Genomic DNA, 17,219 nt, shown 5'->3' with positions numbered 1-17,219 from the left:
TCTCCTGTGGTGTCATCATAGTGTGTGGAAGCCCCGACATTCAAATTTGACTCCATGATTTTAGCATAAATGTTGTCTATTAAGGCCGAATTATAGTAGTTTTTTACGCACGCACGCACGCACGCAGCTTCTACGGACTCGTTTTGGTTTATAGTTCCCCCACAGTTGCGCGTGTTGCAACGCAATTCACCGCCAGACCACTAGGCGGAGTAATGTTTTTTGTTGAAGTCGGCTCTTCTTCGTTTGTGGCACACGTTTATTGACATCGCCACGGCGGCTGCTCAGAGCCTTTTTCTGGCGGACAAATCCGCCGGTTAGTGACGGGTTATACTAGTGGACATGGTTTCGGATCTTTTCTGCCAAGTGCTCTTCTATTTTGGTCCATATTCGTTCTTCTAAATCTTCCGTGGTTTACGCAGTTTCCGGGCATGAAACCGGAAATGCGACTCCGGACGGGATGTAGTAAGCAGACCAATCACAAGCCTTGCGGGCTGCGTGAGGCTCGCGTCGCTTTGTCGTATAGTTAGAAAAATTGGCTGACGCATGCAAGCCGCAACACGCCCCTCGCGTACTTGCGGAGGGCGTGTTGCGGCTTGCGTGCGTCAGCCAATTTTTCTGCGTAAAAAGCCGAGTATAAATCGGCCTTCAGGAGGATAACAGCAAACATTTAGGGTAAAAACAAAGTATAAATGACCTTGTTTTGAGTCCAATTTGAAGATTGGGGCTAACGGACACTTGGATGATGCCTCAGGAGCACTATGGAGACATTTTATGTTTTGTGTGTAGTTTTTTTAAATTTGAAAAACCATTTACTTGAATTTTATTGGATTTAGCTGCAGCTCTGAAACTCCAAAAGTGTTTTATGGACTCAAACACTTCACCCACCGCTATATTGTTGTGAGTAGATAATGAGTGAATTTTCATTTTTCGGTGAACTATCTCTTTAACAAATATAACAAAATCCTGTAGGAATAAAACAGGAGAAGAGCCACTTCCGCTGCAGAAGTGCCGTGGTTTCCTGTTTCTCCTGTTGAGGTCGGCCATGTTGTCTGCAGCCCGTTGTCCCTGCGCAGCGTCACTGTTACGTCACATGTTTTGCCCCCTCCCGCGGCACGTCGCCCGCACGGACCCACCGAGGCGGGGTCGTTAACATGGCAGACGAGGACGAGTCGGCACCGGACCCAGCCGCCGCCTCTCCCCCGGAGAGCTCGCACCCCGGGCGGACTCACTTCGTTTCTTTCTCCGAGAGCTTCCAGCCAGCCGTCGGGATGGTGAGCCAGCTGCTGAGCCACCCGTCCTCCCTGAAGTTCGACAAGAACATCAAGCAGGCCTTCTACAACACGGGGGCCATGATCTTCGTGGCTATCTGCTGCGGCGCCGCGGTGCTGGTCTACTTCATCCTGGAGGCCTTCCTCCGCCCGCTGCTGTGGGCCGTGCTCTGCGGCACCTTCCTCCACCCCTTCAAGCACTCCCTGGCCCGGCTCGGCCGCTCCTGGCTCAGCGGCCTGCAGGACAGCGGGACCCCCGTGGTGCTGGGAACCCTGCTGGTCCCGGTGTGGTGCGTGAACTACGGGGTGGAGGCGATGGGCCGGCTGGTGCTGGAGCGGCTCACGGTGCTGCTGGTGATCGGAGCCGGGGCGCCGCTGCTCTACTTCCTCTACCTGTTCTGGAGCGTCATCGGGATGCAGGTGATCCTCGGGCACGTGTGTGGGATCATCGGGGCCGCGCTGGACTGCTTCCACACTGTGTGGGTGAGTGAGTGGACAGACACAACTGGACATACACAACTGGACATACACAACTGGACATACACAACTGGACTGACACAAGTGGACATACACAACTGTACAGACACAAGTGGACATACACAACTGTACAGACACAAGTGGACTGACACAAGTGGACATACACAACTGTACAGACACAAGTGGACTGACAGAAGTTGACAAACACAAGTGGACAGACACAACTGGAGAGACACAAGTGGACAGACACAACTGTACAGACACAAGTGGACAGACACAAGTGGACTGACACAAGTGGACATACACAACTGTACAGACACAAGTGGACAGACACAAGTGGACAGACACAAGTGGACTGACACAACTGTACAGACACAAGTGGACAGACACAAGTGGACAGACACAAGTGGACAGACACAAGTGGACAGACACAAGTGGACAGACACAAGTGGACAGACACAAGTGGACAGACACAAGTGGACTGACACAAGTGGACATACACAACTGTACAGACACAACTGTACAGACACAAGTTGACAAACACAAGTGGACAGACACAAGTGGACAGACACAACTGTACAGACACAAGTTGACAAACACAAGTGGACAGACACAACTGGACAGACCCAGTGAGGACAGTCTGTGTCAGGGTGGTGCTGGATGGGTGAGGTCAGCTCTGACTGAACCGCTCTTGCACACACTTTTAAAACCTTGATACAGTCAAATGTATTGTCAATCTAGTTGACAGTATTATGGGAACATTTTCTTGATATTGATAGAATAAGTCATGATGCAAAGTCACGTTAAATTAGGTAAATTAAAAGAAAACTCTCCTATCAAACTTTTTTTAGTATCATAGTGTTGTCATTTTAAAACCAAACTCTGGCATAAAGCTTCTCAGAGGGAGCTCTTTTATCCCTGAAGAAGTTTCAGGGTTGAAACTACCAGCAAAGGATTCTACAAATCTACAGTTCAGACTCAATTTCAACTTTTCTGTTGGGAGACACTAAATCAGGAGTAATGTGTCACATTTTCAAAATATACAGCTTGTCCTGACTTAAACTAGGGATATACATTTGTGATTTACATGTGGTATAGTGTTATGGTTAGTTTGTTACATTTGTGAGGTCATAAGATCTTTGTTTTATAATCGCTACACCCCCGAGTTGTATTCTTATTCATTATATTAGACTAAACCTGTCAGGATGATTCATTTGCAGTTTCTTGATTATTTGATACATTGGTTGTAAAATGCCAGAACATTGTAAAAAAAAAAAAAAAATAGTTTCTTGGACAAAACAAGCTCTTGCACATCTCTGAGAAAAAATCTCATAACTTAAAACTAAGAAAAATGCTCTGTTCTGACATGAACTGTTGCCTTTTTGCTTAAAAATAACTTGAATTCCAAACTATAGTTACACCTCAGAGTCTTAGCCTGTAATTAAATGTTGCTTGGAGTCATGGATTCTGAAAGCAACATATCTGTTCAGCAACACACCACGATTGTCTGTTGTTTTCTCCTGTGTCCCAGGTGTGCACTGTGGTGCTTGGCTACTTTTCCACGGTTTGCTTCAAGTGGAGTCCTCGGACCGAGCACTACCTGAGGGTCCTGGCTCTTCCTGTCTGGGCCATCCTGCTCTTCTACATTGGTGAGTTTAGAGAAGAGAGGAAGCCTGCAGAGCCTGCTCAGACGTGTTCGTTTTCATTTCACACTTTAATGCAAACTCTGTCTTTCCCCCCCTGGGAGGATTACTTCAATATTTGTGCCTGCCTGAGTGCAGCAGTTAGCTCAGAGCAAGCTGCAGAGAAACAGTGTGTTCTTTCACATGTGAGCAGGGTTGTTTTTTTCTAGCTGAGATAAGGAAGCTGTCTCTACAGGTCCACAAGTTCAACATACACAGCACAGGCAGAGTAACATAGTAAGATGAGGAAGTCAAGTATTTTTAGCACATACAAGGCGTGTCGACCCGTGGGCATTAAATGTTAAAAGTGACTGGGAGCTATTGAGAAGACGTTGTACTCAAGGAAAGAACAAGCACAGGACTGTTTGTTAAAATGATCGATACTATCTCAATAAAGTTTGTTTCCTATTTGAGCCCACATGTTATGGCAGAGAGTGTTTGGAAAAATGCTTCATTTGGTCCAATAAGACAAACCAGCAAATGTATACGTTTGTAACACAGTTATAACCAGTACTGTACGTGAAACTTAAAGCAGTTCAAGAACATCAAGTTTCTCCACCATACCGAGGAGACTTTCTCAACATTTCTTCTGTTTTCAGTGTCTCTCACCGGCTCGTGGAGAGTGCCCATGTTTGTGGTGGTGGTCGTAATGCTCATCGTAGGCTCCCAAGAGAAACCACCTGTCCCTGGCAGAGGTAACAATTTATACACACAGACACACACACACATGCACAAACGCACAAACACACACACGAAGAGCCATACATTCAGGTAAATGTTTTTATTATAGGAAAAGAGTTGCTGGTTGGTTTAATTAAATTTGGATAGAGTCACGCTAACCCTTTCCCTGTTTCCAGTCTTTATGCTAAGCTAACTGTCTGCTGGCTGTAATTTCATATTGACTCCACAGATATGAGAGTGGTGTCAGCCGTCTTATGCAAGTCTCAGCAAGAGCACAAATATGCACATCTCTCAAAACTATTTCTTCCAAACACGAATGGGTGGAATAAGCGTATAAATGACAGATCAAAAACCACCGGCTCCCTAGTCATCTGCTTCTTACTCCACAGTAGAAAAGTGAACCTCCTGTAATGACAATATTTAGAATGTATTGTCTCTTGCAGCCTCTTCCTGTGTGAGTTACTGTTGCTCTCCGTCTCTCTCCCTCTGCTCAGGTGAGCTGTCGGGCCAGGTGTTGTCATTTGCTGCTAACACCTTCTACATGGCGATCTCCTGTAGCAACCTTCAACCCAAAACTGAGCCCGGTGAAAACTCTGTCACAGGTAAGATCATTTCTGTCCATCACTTCTGAATGTGTCTCTGTTCGAGCAGTTCCGGAGATTTTAAATTTAAACAGCAGTGGTTCCAAACTTCTCAGCTTTAGGTTCTCTAAAACTACCCTGATATGGAGTAATAGTGGTGATAGATAAAGCAGAGTGGGAGAGTGTGTATATATCGTTTTAATGTACTGAAGTATTCATTAATGAAGCCATAACTTAATTTTGAAAACAATGTATTTACTGTGTAATTTAGTGGAGAAACAGAATCTTTACTTATTCTCCACAGTCAACCTCTAGAAACCTATTCCAGGAAATGCAGCTCAAAGCACTTCTGCTTCGGTTGCACCACTAGTGTTGGTGGTTAACACCTACAACTAACCAACATCCACCTCGTTGCTTAGTTCTTTTTTTCTCTTGCTCTTATATGCCCCCCCTCTCATCTCACCCAAGAAGGTGTGCAATCTGTGGCCCCCCAGCCCCCCACCCCGGGGTTCCCCAGGGGCCCCCGCTCATTACCAGCTGGCCTTTTCCAGAGAGAGAAAAGCTCCCACAAAAAAAGCGATATCTACTTCATTCTACTGGGCTGGGCCATAGTTCTGGTTCAGATCTGGCTCAACCTCTGGATCCTAAAACTGCTGCCTATCCCTGTGGCTGGTAACACACACACACACACACACACACAATACATATATGTATACAAACCACATTCTTTGACATGCTTCCGTGTGAATCATACTGAAGCTCGTGTTGCATTGATTCTGCAGTGTGGGTGCTGAAGAAGCTGGTCGTCCACTTTGGCCTCAAGGGCTTTGCAGAGCGGACTCTTGCCTCGTGGTGGAAGGTGGTGGAGAAGTTCGGACGTGAGCGGGAGGAGGCCCTGCTGCCGGGACCAGTCAAAGGCCTCGCCCAGTTCCTGCTCCGCATTGACACGAAGGTAACGCCTCAGACTGATCTACAGGTGGCTGGGGTTCAGCTGCTGCTCCTATTTCCTCCATCTATGATTTCACTCGTCCTCTTAACGGCACACGGAGGGTTCCAGGTAACACTGTCACCGGCCTCTTCAGTTCCCCTCAGCTCACGTGCATTTTTAGAATCTTTTTCGTTAATAGCTCTGGTTTTCAGGTCCTTGTCTTTGTTATTTGGACTCACTGCTCTCCTCAGCGTCATTTCTCTCCGCACCATCTTACAGCTGTTTCCACAGATAAAGCTCTGATAAATGCACCAGCACCACAGTGCAGACAGAACCAGTTTCTGAGTAGCTGGTGAAGATTGGGTAGTATTAATCAACTTGAATGGCTCTCAGTAGAGTGCATTCCTCCTCCAAGGCCCAACTGTCCCTTTATTACACTGCATTTAAAACCAAGAGATCCAAGATATCCAAGTAATTGGTATATAAATATACCAATTACTTTCCATAATGAACCACAAATTCCTCCACTGGAAATCTTTGATGAGATAGGTGTGGATCCTCCCCTTTTTCTGGGTCCACACTAAACTGATTATTTCTCAGCAACTCTGGACTAGAATTGGATCTCAGCGTGAAGCATAGCTCAGGACCACACTGACTACATTTGTAGTCTCTGTTCTCACTGTTCTGGGATGTAGTTGTTTGTAATCACAGTTATTCTGTATCTCACACTCACTGTATGGTCAGTAGATAAATCCCGCCTGCCACTCTCTTGATCCCTCACTGCCTGAGCCCAAACCGAAGTGGTGTTCTTGTTGCACGGGTACATGTGATGACTTACTGCACAGATCTTCCTGTTTTTTCCAATAATAATCTTCCCAATGTCTCTTTGTCTCCTCCCAAGCTCTGGCATTGGCTTAACAAGCAGGTAATGATTCTGAGGGGCAGCGTGTTGACAGAAAGAGAGACTGACAGAAAGAGTGTTTGAAGTGAGAGACGGGATAGAAAAAAAAAATAGCCACTGCGTATCCAGTGTGAGTGGGTGTGTGTGGAGGCGTGAACACACATTGTAGTAGCTTCGACTGGCGCTTTACCCATTCACTGTCATCAACCTCTCATCCTGTCTATATATCTGTGTTGCTGCTTCCCCTGCTTCTTGCTTTTGTTTGTTTGTGAAGCTACAGCCGGGGGGGCTGATGGTCCCTCTGCCCCGTCTGTACCTTCCATGCTTTAATCTAACTGGCAGGATTGGCTTGAGTGTGTCTGAGCTGCATGTAGAGGAGGCTGACGTAGCCCGAGCTAAAGATTTGAAGTCCAAGTTTTTAAATGGAGATGCAGAGGAACACTGGTGTCCCAGAAAAACACCCTCGGAAAGATATGGTTACCCTTTTGGACAAATTGATGGAAACCCCGTGCTAAATAATCAGGCCAAGCTTCACTAATCTTTGTGGTCATGCCATCTGGGGCCCGAATCTAAATTCAGGTCATTTTATTGAGTCATGTGTGCAGGGAATAGTCTGGCACACAGTACAATGGGTTTCTTAGTCTCTGAAACCTCCTAGCAACATCAGACATCACTAAAGACAGGACACAAGATATTAGTAACAGAATACCAGGCAGTGGAGCGGCATGAACACCTTTTTACTCTCTCCATTGTTCATGGAAACATGGAGAGCCTGTTCTGATGAACAGTGCGTGTAAAGAGTCTGTGCAAAGTCTCTGTGTCTGCTTCCAGGGACAAAGAATGAGCTTTAACGTTAAGGCAGAAATATTCAATTTTTCTCATAAGCAACAAATCTCCTGATAAGACTAAAACCATATTTTTTCTCACTATTAACCATTTTGTGTAACTGAGCCTTAATATTGTTGTGTAAAACTATTAAAAACACATCCGGGGTTATATGTTACTTCATAACCATGAACACAGGCTCTGTAGTTTATTTATTTATTTATTCTTTCGATCCATCTTTTGTCACAGTGTCAAGCTGGTTTTTAAACATTTACTCCACTAGTGGGTTCGACAACATGAGTAAATTATTTATCATCACATTGGTTGGTTTTGGTCTTTTCAGGATATGAACCTAAAGAGTAATATAGACGAATGTTAGTCTGATGCTGAAAAGGTTCAGTTATATTTAGATTTTGAACTCGGGTTGGACGTGGTAGAAAGTTGTCATGATATGGTGTCATAGAAGAACATCAGTGTTCCATGGCTGTGCGGTTAATTCAGGCATTTGACCTTCTCACATGTACAAGCTGAGTGTTGTGGGTTCAGCACAAAATTAAAGCAGCCACGGGCGGAGATGACTTAACGTGTCCTCAGGTTTCTTTATAGAATAAAATGATGTAGGTTTAGGGAACCGACAAAGAGGGACTCACAACGTGCACTGGTCAGTCTGTTCACGTGTCCTGGATTTCAGAGGAAAGTTAATAAATAGTTTGTTATTTTTATTTTGTCGTCCTCCCATTAATTAGTGATCTCTCATGTTGCCTTAAACAGCGGTGATTGTAAGAACTTTTCCAAATCAGACCACGATTACTACTTAAATTAAAATTCACTTGCTTAATTGTCTCCATTAAATTTTTCAAATTAAAGTTATGTTTATGGGATGTTTCCATGTTTTTGCTCCTTTAATTGAAGTCAGTCGGTGAGTCCAGTATAATGGTTCTCATTGAAGTAAAGCTACATTCCTACAGATGGTGAAACGAACTTCACTCATGAGATGACATTATTCTAAGCTTTAGGTTTGATTCTCATCGTGCAGCTGCAGCTCAGTGGAACTTTTTACTGACATGTCGCGTCACAAACCATCAGGGCCCAGTCTGATGAGAAGTCGCCCACTAACAGAATAACTCCAGTAACTTCGCCATCGATACAGTTTTGGAGCATCGAGAAACCTGAGTTGAGAACAACAACTCAAAACAGAATACAAACACAAAGAATTCGTGGATGTTATCACAACACTTTCAAAATAAAATACACTCAAACCAACAGCAGCCCACGGCCCGGGTGTATCTCCGGCATGTTTCCGTGCTGATGTGCAGAAACGTGTGAATGTGTGTGTGCAGAGATCCTGACTGTTGCTCCACTCAGTCAACTTCCCTCTTGTCCTCAGGGCTGAAGGGAGTAGCGTTTAGATCCAAAATGGCCTCTTCACATGGAAAAGGACGCAGGTTTCTCCATGTGTCTGATCACTGTATGTTTTCAACTCCTTCAGAGCAGCACTGACTTTGCGTCTCCTCCACCACCTCTCCTCTTTCTCCCCTCCTCTTCTTTCTTTCTCCCTGTCTTTGTGTCTCCTCCCTCCTCTCTGTGCAGATGATCGTGGGCCTGGAGCGATCTCTGGATAAAATCATCAGCATCTTCATCATCTTCATCCTTGTCACAGGGACGCTGCTCATGGGTCTCCTGCTTACAGCTATGGTATTACTTTTGTTCTGAGGAATGACTTTGTTTTACTCTGGGTGACATGGTCCACAATGACAAAGAAACTTTATTTTTTTCTTAGGTACATCATGAGAGCGTTCACATCATCGACGTAACCGGTAACCTCATCAACGAGACTGTTTCCAACCATCCGGAATGGGCCAAGTAGGACTTTCTTCATGTCTTTTTAACATTTGGAAACATAATTTCTCTCAGGCTGATCATTTTTCATTCCTCTGTTCTCCTGTAGTTGGCTTCCAGAGGCCCGTGTGGTCCACAAGGCTTTGAATTCAGCTGCTACTAACGTGCATCAACACGGGAGAGAGTGGATAACACTGAAGGTTTGGATAATCCCTGTTTTATCTCAATTTAGAAATGAGGAACATGTTAATAGAAATATGTTGAGAGCCAACTGTGCAATAACTCTTTGTTTTTTTTCCTGCGTGCAGCTTCATAAGATGTTGGGAGACAAAGTGAACCACACAGCGGTGATCGAGAAACAGGTTCTGGAGCTTTGGGACCGATTGTACCACTCCTGGTTTGTGAAGGTAATATTCAGACGGTGGAGGTGTCGACGATGTAAAGAAAAATGATCTTTTAATTAGGGGTGGGAATTGGCAAAAATATGACGATTCAATAGTATTGCGATATTTGGGCCAAGATTCAATAGTATTGCGATTCTGCGATACTGCAAGTATTGCGATTCGATTCTGCGATATATTGCGATTCATGTCCCCCATATTATTCAAAGGCATTACAAAAAATGAGGAAAATAAGACTGCTCAACTCACTTCAAATGTCACATTTAATTCTGTGAACAACATTGTCTTCTACACATTAACTGAAGTGCAAAAACTAAGAAAGGGTAATGCAAAAACTTTGTCCTTGAACATTCAGGACACAGGACCTTTGTAATTATTTTCTGAATAGGAGACCTCTCACATGAACGCTGAGCTCCCAGCACATAACTTACAATTATTTAAATACAATACAGTAACATAAAGCAGACATAATAGATTAACATAAACCTGAGAATAATCATATAAATAAGAGTAACCTAGAGCTTCAATCAAATTGAGAAAAATAAACAAATGTGTACTACTAGAGTCCAGTCCAGTTGGCTGCAAGGTCATGACACAAAATGTTAAATTCATTTGGGAATATTGGCCTTTTTGTTCAGAAAAAGGAGTTGGTCAACATGCTCAGATGTTAAAGTGCTCCTCTAGGCCATTACTATATCTCCTGCAGAGGAGAACATCCTTTCAGCAGACTATGGTGCCTGGAATGCTCAGGTATCTTTTAAACTCTGAAACTCTCCTCGTCATGCTTTGCAAGCCAGGGGCTGTTACATATATAATTGTAAAAAAATTAAAAAAAAAATTGCAATACTCTGTGCTACAGTATGGATAGTATCGCGGGCGCAAAATATCGCGATACTGAACAGAATCGATTTTTTCCCCCACCACTACTTTAAATTCACTGCAGTAATTAAATATTCCCAAACACTTTCCAGAACGTGACCCAGACTGGACGCCCCCGAGGTATTAATAAGATGATTCACAGACAGAACAGCTGGTTAATGGAGCTGATGGACTGGAAGGACGTTGCCTCGTTCCTGCAGGAGAACATTGAGACTCTGCTGTCGGTAAGTACGGCTGTGATCTTCTGTATGAGGTCGAGGATTTGCATGCACATTTGAATAAACTTTTGCAAAGGGCTACAGTCCAAGTGGCTGCTACACTCTTTGTTTACCTCGCATCCAAAGTGATATTTTTGAGTTGGTACATTCTTCCTGACGATGGCGTGTTGCCTTGTTGCTCCGCAGATCCTGGAGTCTCTGTGGGTGGTGATGAGCAGGAACCTTGGTCTCCTCATCTCCACGACAACCACCCTCTTCACCGTCTTGTTCCACAGCGGCACGGCTCTGCTCAACTTTGCCCTGAGTCTGGTACGAAACACTGACTGCTGTAGACTATTCAAATTCTCATTGGTTCACTGGGAACATTATTTAACATTTCCGCGCTCATCCCTGTTTACCTGGTGCGGTGACACCAGTGAAACCAGAAGTTCCAGTTGGAGGAAAACTGTTCACATTAGCTGTCTCTTTAGAGGTGTTGCAGAAGAATAGCAGGTTATTACAACTGATGTTTTCAGGCAGCTTTCCATTTTTGCATTTTGTTTGCAGTCAACTTGTTTCTTTTTGCCTGTTTGTTCTATTGCGTCATGTTTGTGTTGTTTCCTGTGTGTATGCAGGTGATCTTCCTCACCACTCTCTTCTACCTGCTGAGCTCCAGTGGTGAATATTACAAACCAGTCAAATGGGTGATCAGCCTGACCCCTCTCTCCCAGCCCGGACCCTCCTCGAATATCATTGGCCAGTCTGTGGAAGAGGCCATCAGGTAGTCACATGCACACAATCATCTTAAGTGTTGTTTGGCAAACGATACAGAATCTATTAATATATATCTCAAGCATTATGTTTGACCTGTGTCGTGTGTTTGTGTTTGGGATGAAGAGGAGTGTTTGATGCCTCTTTGAAAATGGCCGGCTTCTACGGCCTCTACACGTGGCTCACTCACACCATCTTTGGCATCAACATCGTCTTTATTCCTTCTGGTGAGTCAGCTTGTTCATTGTTTGCACCACATGTCTTCCTGCTAAGCTGTAAGCCAACTATTTCCCCCCCCTCTCTGAATCCCTTCTCTCCCGCCCTGAAGCTCTGGCCGCCACCCTGGGTGCGATGCCATTCCTGGGGACGTACTGGGCGGCGGTGCCGGCGGTGTGCGACTTGTGGCTGGTGCAGGGCGAAGGCGTCAAGGCCGTGCTGCTGCTGATCTGCCATCTGCTCCCCACATACTTTGTAGATACAGCAATCTACTCCGATATCTCCGGGTATGTGTGTGTCTGTGTCTGTGTGTGTGTGTGACACCGTTGTTACCAGCTTGTGTGAGTGTTATTGGAGCCTCCACTTAGAGCATTGCAACATTTAGCCGACAAAGTTCAGCATCCCTGTAACTGTTGTTACATCAGAGACCAGTATCCTGACACAGCTACAAGAGGAAACTCTGTTAGTGAAATCTATAAACAGGGTCTCCTTTTTCCTCAGCCACTTTCATACACTGTTGGCTTGTGGAGATGCAGCTCATGGAAACCACACAGACTAGGGGTGGGAATTGGCAAAAATGTGACGATTCAATAGTATTGCGATATTTGGGCCACGATTCAATAGTATTGCAATTCTGCGATATATTGCGATACTGCAAGTATTGCGATTCGATTCTGCGATATATTGCGATTCATGTCCCCCATATTATTCAAAGGCATTACAAAAAATGAGGAAAATAAGACTGCTCAACTCACTTCAAATGTCACATTTAATTCTGTGAATAACATTGTCTTCTACACATTAACTGAAGTGCAAAAACTAAGAAAGGGTAGTGCATAAACTTTGTCCTTGAACATTCAGAACACAGGACCTTTGTAATTATTTTCTGAATAGGAGACCTCTCACATGAACGCTTAGCTCCCAGCACATAACTTACAATTATTTAAATACAATACAATACAGTCACATCAAGCAGGCATAATAGAGTAACATAAACCTGAGAATAATCATATAAATAAGAGTAACCTAGAGCTTCAATCAAATTGAGACCTGCAAGGTCATGACCCAAAATGTTAAATTCATTTGGGAATATTGGCATTTTTTTTCAGAAAAAGGAGTTGGTCAACATGCTCAGATGTTAAAGTGCTCCTCTGGGCCGTTACTATATCTCCTGCAGTGGAGAACATCCTTTCCGCATACACACTAGGTATCTTTTAAACTCTGAAACTCTCCTCGTCATGCTTTGCCAGCCAGGGGCTGTTACATATATAATTGTAAATAAATATTTAATGAATTATGAATAATTTTTTTTTTTTTATTGCAATACTTTGTACTACAGTATCAATATAATTGCGGGCGCAAAATATTGCGATACTGAACAGAATAGATTTTTTCCCCCACCACTATCACAGACCTGATAATACTGACACTTAAGACTCACTTCACAGCCAGTGGACACTAGGAATGATCACAGAGACATTTATTAATCAACACACGCTCTGTCACTATTAAATCCAGATGAATTAGAAAAAACATCTGGATCAAACCTTTAATGAGCCGTTTCCACCATCTCTTTTCCTCCGTGTCTCAGGGGTGGACATCCGTATCTGACAGGTCTGGCGGTGGCAGGTGGGGCGTACTACCTGGGTCTGGAGGGCGCCATCATCGGGCCCATCCTCCTCTGCATCCTGGTGGTGGCCGCCAACATCTACAGCGCCATGTTGATGAGCCCCAGCTCTGCGGTGACCACGCCGCTGCAGGGGGCGTGGCCTCTGCCCCCCCTCAGGTAAACACAGCACCTGAAATACCTGAGACACTAAAAGAAAGCTGATTAGATCTTCGTGACGTCACTGTCCTCTTGCTTGTAACTTTCAGGATGTTCAATGAATCCACGCCATCCATCCTGAAGGCGACCCGTGAGAGTAAGAAGGCGTGTCCCTGCGGAACGCCGATTGGCTGATTCCTCAGGGGGAAGTGCTGCCCCCACCCTGAAGCTCTTCCCTAAGCTGCCCGGCTCTACAGGCGTCAGCCCCGACTGAAGAAGAGATGGCGGTGTAATGGTTGATCTCCCATGATGTCGTCTGCTCCTCAGACCAGTCTCTGTGTGTGCCGCTCTCACTTAAAACCCTTAAATAACTAATGTGAGCGAACACCTGATCCCAAACATGGACCGACGAATGGTGGAGATGACGTTGATGCAAATCACGTCATCTTCAGGACTTAGTGCCTAAATTTATTTTCTAATATTGAGAAATGGCGTGAGATTTCATGTAGTTAATGAATTTGAAGATGATTTATTTAATCTCCGAGGCCCCTGGTTCCACCGCGTGTGGCCGGTTCTGTTTGCAGCTGCAGCGCGTGGTCGTGCAGCTTCTGTTCTCCCTACCTCTGTCCTCATGGAGGGTCAAGGAGAGTTTGAAGGGAAGGCGGGTCATGAACCCTTCTCATCACGCCGACCTCATCCCTCGCTCCAGAGAACGAGTTGATGAGCGTTCGATGTCTTAGTGAAAGAAGCTGTGAGTCTGCAACACTCACTCAAACTCTGCTTTAACAAACCCTCCTGGACCAGGCTTTGTTACACTGTTAAAAGTATCTGGACGGTTAAAACATCGCACAGGTGACTGCGATGTTCCTCTAACGGTTACAGGTTTAGACTGATGATGTTTTCCTCAGCGGTTCAGGTTAGACGACCCAAGTTCAGCAATTTATTCCAAGCTTAAGGTTGCGTTTTTTTAGACTGAGTGCACATATACATCGGAGTATTAGGGCCACGTTAAAGAAAACACTACAGTATTTGAGAATACATTAATATAATATTACCAGAATAATTTCATAGAATTATGAGAAAAAGTAGTAATTTTATGACAATAAAGAATGGGAACCTTTTTAGGAAATAAGCAGTTTCACTTCCTCTGGATCCAAAGTCTTAAAACAATTTTAAAGTGAAACTATGAAACATCTGAGTTTCTCGCATATTAATCCAATGATTAACTCTCAGTTGACCAAACATTTCCTCTTTAATAAATAACAACTTTATTCTTGTAAAATTGCGACTTTATTCCTGGAAATCTCAGATTTTTTTTCCGACGTGGCCCTAACACTTTCTCACACACTACATGGGAACAAACTCCCATTTTCCACACACTCAGCTGATCAGTCAGTATAGAATGATGTTTACACTGAGGATGTTGATGTTTGAGAGTTTTCTTCAGCACTTTTTAAGGTTTGCTATGACTGTGACTTCCTATCCCCATGCCATGATGTCATTTGTAGGTCAAACCTCCCACACCTCCCATCCCTCAGTCCCCCCCCTAGTCATTTCTCCTGTTCTCCTGTTCTCCTCCACCTCACACGTCACCTGTAGTCCGAGGTCTGATGTGAGCGGAGAGCGTGACGTAGTTTACATCACTTGAAGCTTTATTAAACGAATGTAATGTGACACATGGGTCATGGCTGCTGTGTTATTTACCCGACAGTGGGGGGGTTCATACTGTTGGTTTCATTTGGTGCCGTTGCTGTGATTTATAATTACTGGATATGCACTGACCCAATAAACACTTTCATTTTATCTGCAGTGGCTTTGTAGCATTTTCATTCTTTTTTCGATTAATTTAATTAACTACAATAATTAAAATGTTTGGTTGATAACAATTTAGTAAATGTTGAAAAAGGCTCATTTCAATTTCTTAGGAGACATTTTCAAAAACCAGACTTCTAAAATATTGAATTTACAGTGATATATAAATTGTCTACCTCAAGTAAAAAATATTAACATTTTATTATATCAATTCAGATATTTAGAGTAGAGCTATAACAGATTATCAAAGATGCAAATTCATTTTTATTGATCAATTTATTGACTATTTTTCAGTTCAGTTCTCAACAAAAAAACGTTTTTATCTTGGTTGCAACGTCAGTGAGTTCATGCAAACACTAAACAGGTTTAACTGCAGATTTGAGAGTTTGCTCAATGTCATAAAGGGAAAACAAAACGAGGAAAAAAATCAACCAAACGTTGACTGGTTGGTTTTTCCACCAAACTAATAAAAGTTTATCTGAGATCATTGCATCAGTTCTGCCTGAAGGAAAGAAAATGGTTGAATTTGAATATCAACCCCTACAGAGAAACAGCTCAGCGGCCTGCATCGCAGACTGAGGCTATATGAGCAGCTCATAGAAGCAACAATGTTGAACTGTGTGAATGTGAATCAGGCTCTTCGTTTCCCTGCATGAATGAAAGTTCCAGGCTCCCACTGTGTTTGTGTGAGCTGACTCAGATGGTGTCGTCTGTTCTGTGAAGACTTTACAGATTGTCAATGTGTCAGCGAGGCTCAGGACAGATGGACAGAATAAACATCAGATCCATGGAAATCCACTGTGAGACTCCTGCTGCTGGAACCAGGCTTCCTGTTTCCTCTTCAGTCAACGAACAGACAGTCCACACAGCATCCCACCACAGGAAGGACAAGATGTGAATAAATAACTAATGAAACAATAAAAGAAAAGTAAATGAAAATTAAATTAAGTTAAATTAAAGTAAATTAAATGAATCCTGCGCAGTTCACTTCTGCGCAGGAGGTAAATAAAATAAAACAAAATAAATTAAATTAAAAACAAAAAAACGAATTATAAATAAAAAAAACACTAAAATGTCTAGGTCTGCAAAGCAGGCCCAAGCACATGCATTTGAGCCAACGTTGAGCCATTTTGCCACGCCCATTGAAAATAATAAAGTTGAATATAATTAGCAGGTTACGACAATCACGATAAAACGGCAATCAGGTAAAACACCTATTTGATTTATTTGAAAATATCAACAGATTTAAAGCCACTGAGGCCATCATGCAGACTGTTCCAGTAAGGTTACTGATATACAAATATAAAGTCTAAAACGTCTGTGTGGACATATATTAGTAAATGTAGCCTTAATGTCTTGCCTATGAGTTAATTGTTGTTTTCTTCCTCCTAGAATTGGCCTTTATATTGAAATACGTCTGGAGCGTGTATTTGTACTTTTTAAAGAAGCCCAAAAAATATGATCCTCTGACCTAAAACTGTACTTTCCCATAAATTTACACACTGATAATTTTAAATTACACATTCCACACGTGCGTCACAATCACAAAGGAAAAGGATGTTGTTGTTTTCATCATAATTACTAAAAGGATCTTGTTAGTATGAGAAAACAGCAGCACAATTCATTTTCTAAAAAATATAAAGAGATATTTGCGAAGACTTGTCAGTTCGAAACAAAGGAGGAAATAAAGGAGGCGCGACAACACCTCTGCCTCTCATGCAGTGATGATTAATAATTACCATAAACTAACAAGATCTTTGTCATGTAATGATGAGACATTAGTTCACAATTATGAGAAATGGAAGTCATAATTACATGAGGAGGGCCGCAGAGTTTAAGGTGTTTGCACCACATGGAGGCTGAAGGTCAAATGAGCAGTTTGGTTTCTAAAAGTACAGATCAGTGTAAGAGAGGAACCAGTCTGACAGATAAGTATTAAATTAATAATGTTAAAATAAACCTTTTCTCAAAATAGTAATAAATCAGTAAATTATTT

The 17,219-nt window shown here is 43.2% G+C and overlaps 1 protein-coding gene across 3 annotated transcripts; it reads left to right on the top strand.

Annotated features, from left to right (window-relative positions):
* The first annotated feature begins 1,143 nt into the window (after positions 1 to 1,143).
* On the top strand, positions 1,144 to 15,220 carry tmem245 (transmembrane protein 245). 3 transcript variants are annotated; one of them, XM_061081331.1, is made up of 18 exons: positions 1,144 to 1,751; positions 3,277 to 3,394; positions 4,027 to 4,122; positions 4,603 to 4,710; positions 5,161 to 5,361; positions 5,472 to 5,641; positions 6,519 to 6,542; positions 8,934 to 9,038; positions 9,124 to 9,206; positions 9,292 to 9,382; positions 9,491 to 9,589; positions 10,555 to 10,686; positions 10,867 to 10,989; positions 11,295 to 11,440; positions 11,557 to 11,657; positions 11,759 to 11,933; positions 13,238 to 13,432; positions 13,522 to 15,220. In XM_061081331.1, the coding sequence occupies exons 1-18, from the start codon at positions 1,152 to 1,154 to the stop codon at positions 13,604 to 13,606; spliced, it is 2,652 nt and encodes an 883-aa protein (XP_060937314.1). In that variant the 5' UTR covers positions 1,144 to 1,151; the 3' UTR covers positions 13,607 to 15,220. The 3 variants fall into 3 exon arrangements, with proteins under 3 accessions (XP_060937314.1, XP_060937313.1, XP_060937315.1); XM_061081330.1 differs by having other exon boundaries at positions 5,158 to 5,361; XM_061081332.1 differs by lacking the exon at positions 6,519 to 6,542 and having other exon boundaries at positions 5,158 to 5,361.
* Positions 15,221 to 17,219: the final 1,999 nt, after the last annotated feature.

Source organism: Limanda limanda, chromosome 11 (assembly GCF_963576545.1).
Source record: "Limanda limanda chromosome 11, fLimLim1.1, whole genome shotgun sequence".
NCBI lineage: Eukaryota > Metazoa > Chordata > Actinopteri > Pleuronectiformes > Pleuronectidae > Limanda > Limanda limanda.
The sequence above is the reverse complement of the archived record's forward strand: the minus strand, read 5'-3'. Positions and strand labels throughout refer to the sequence as shown.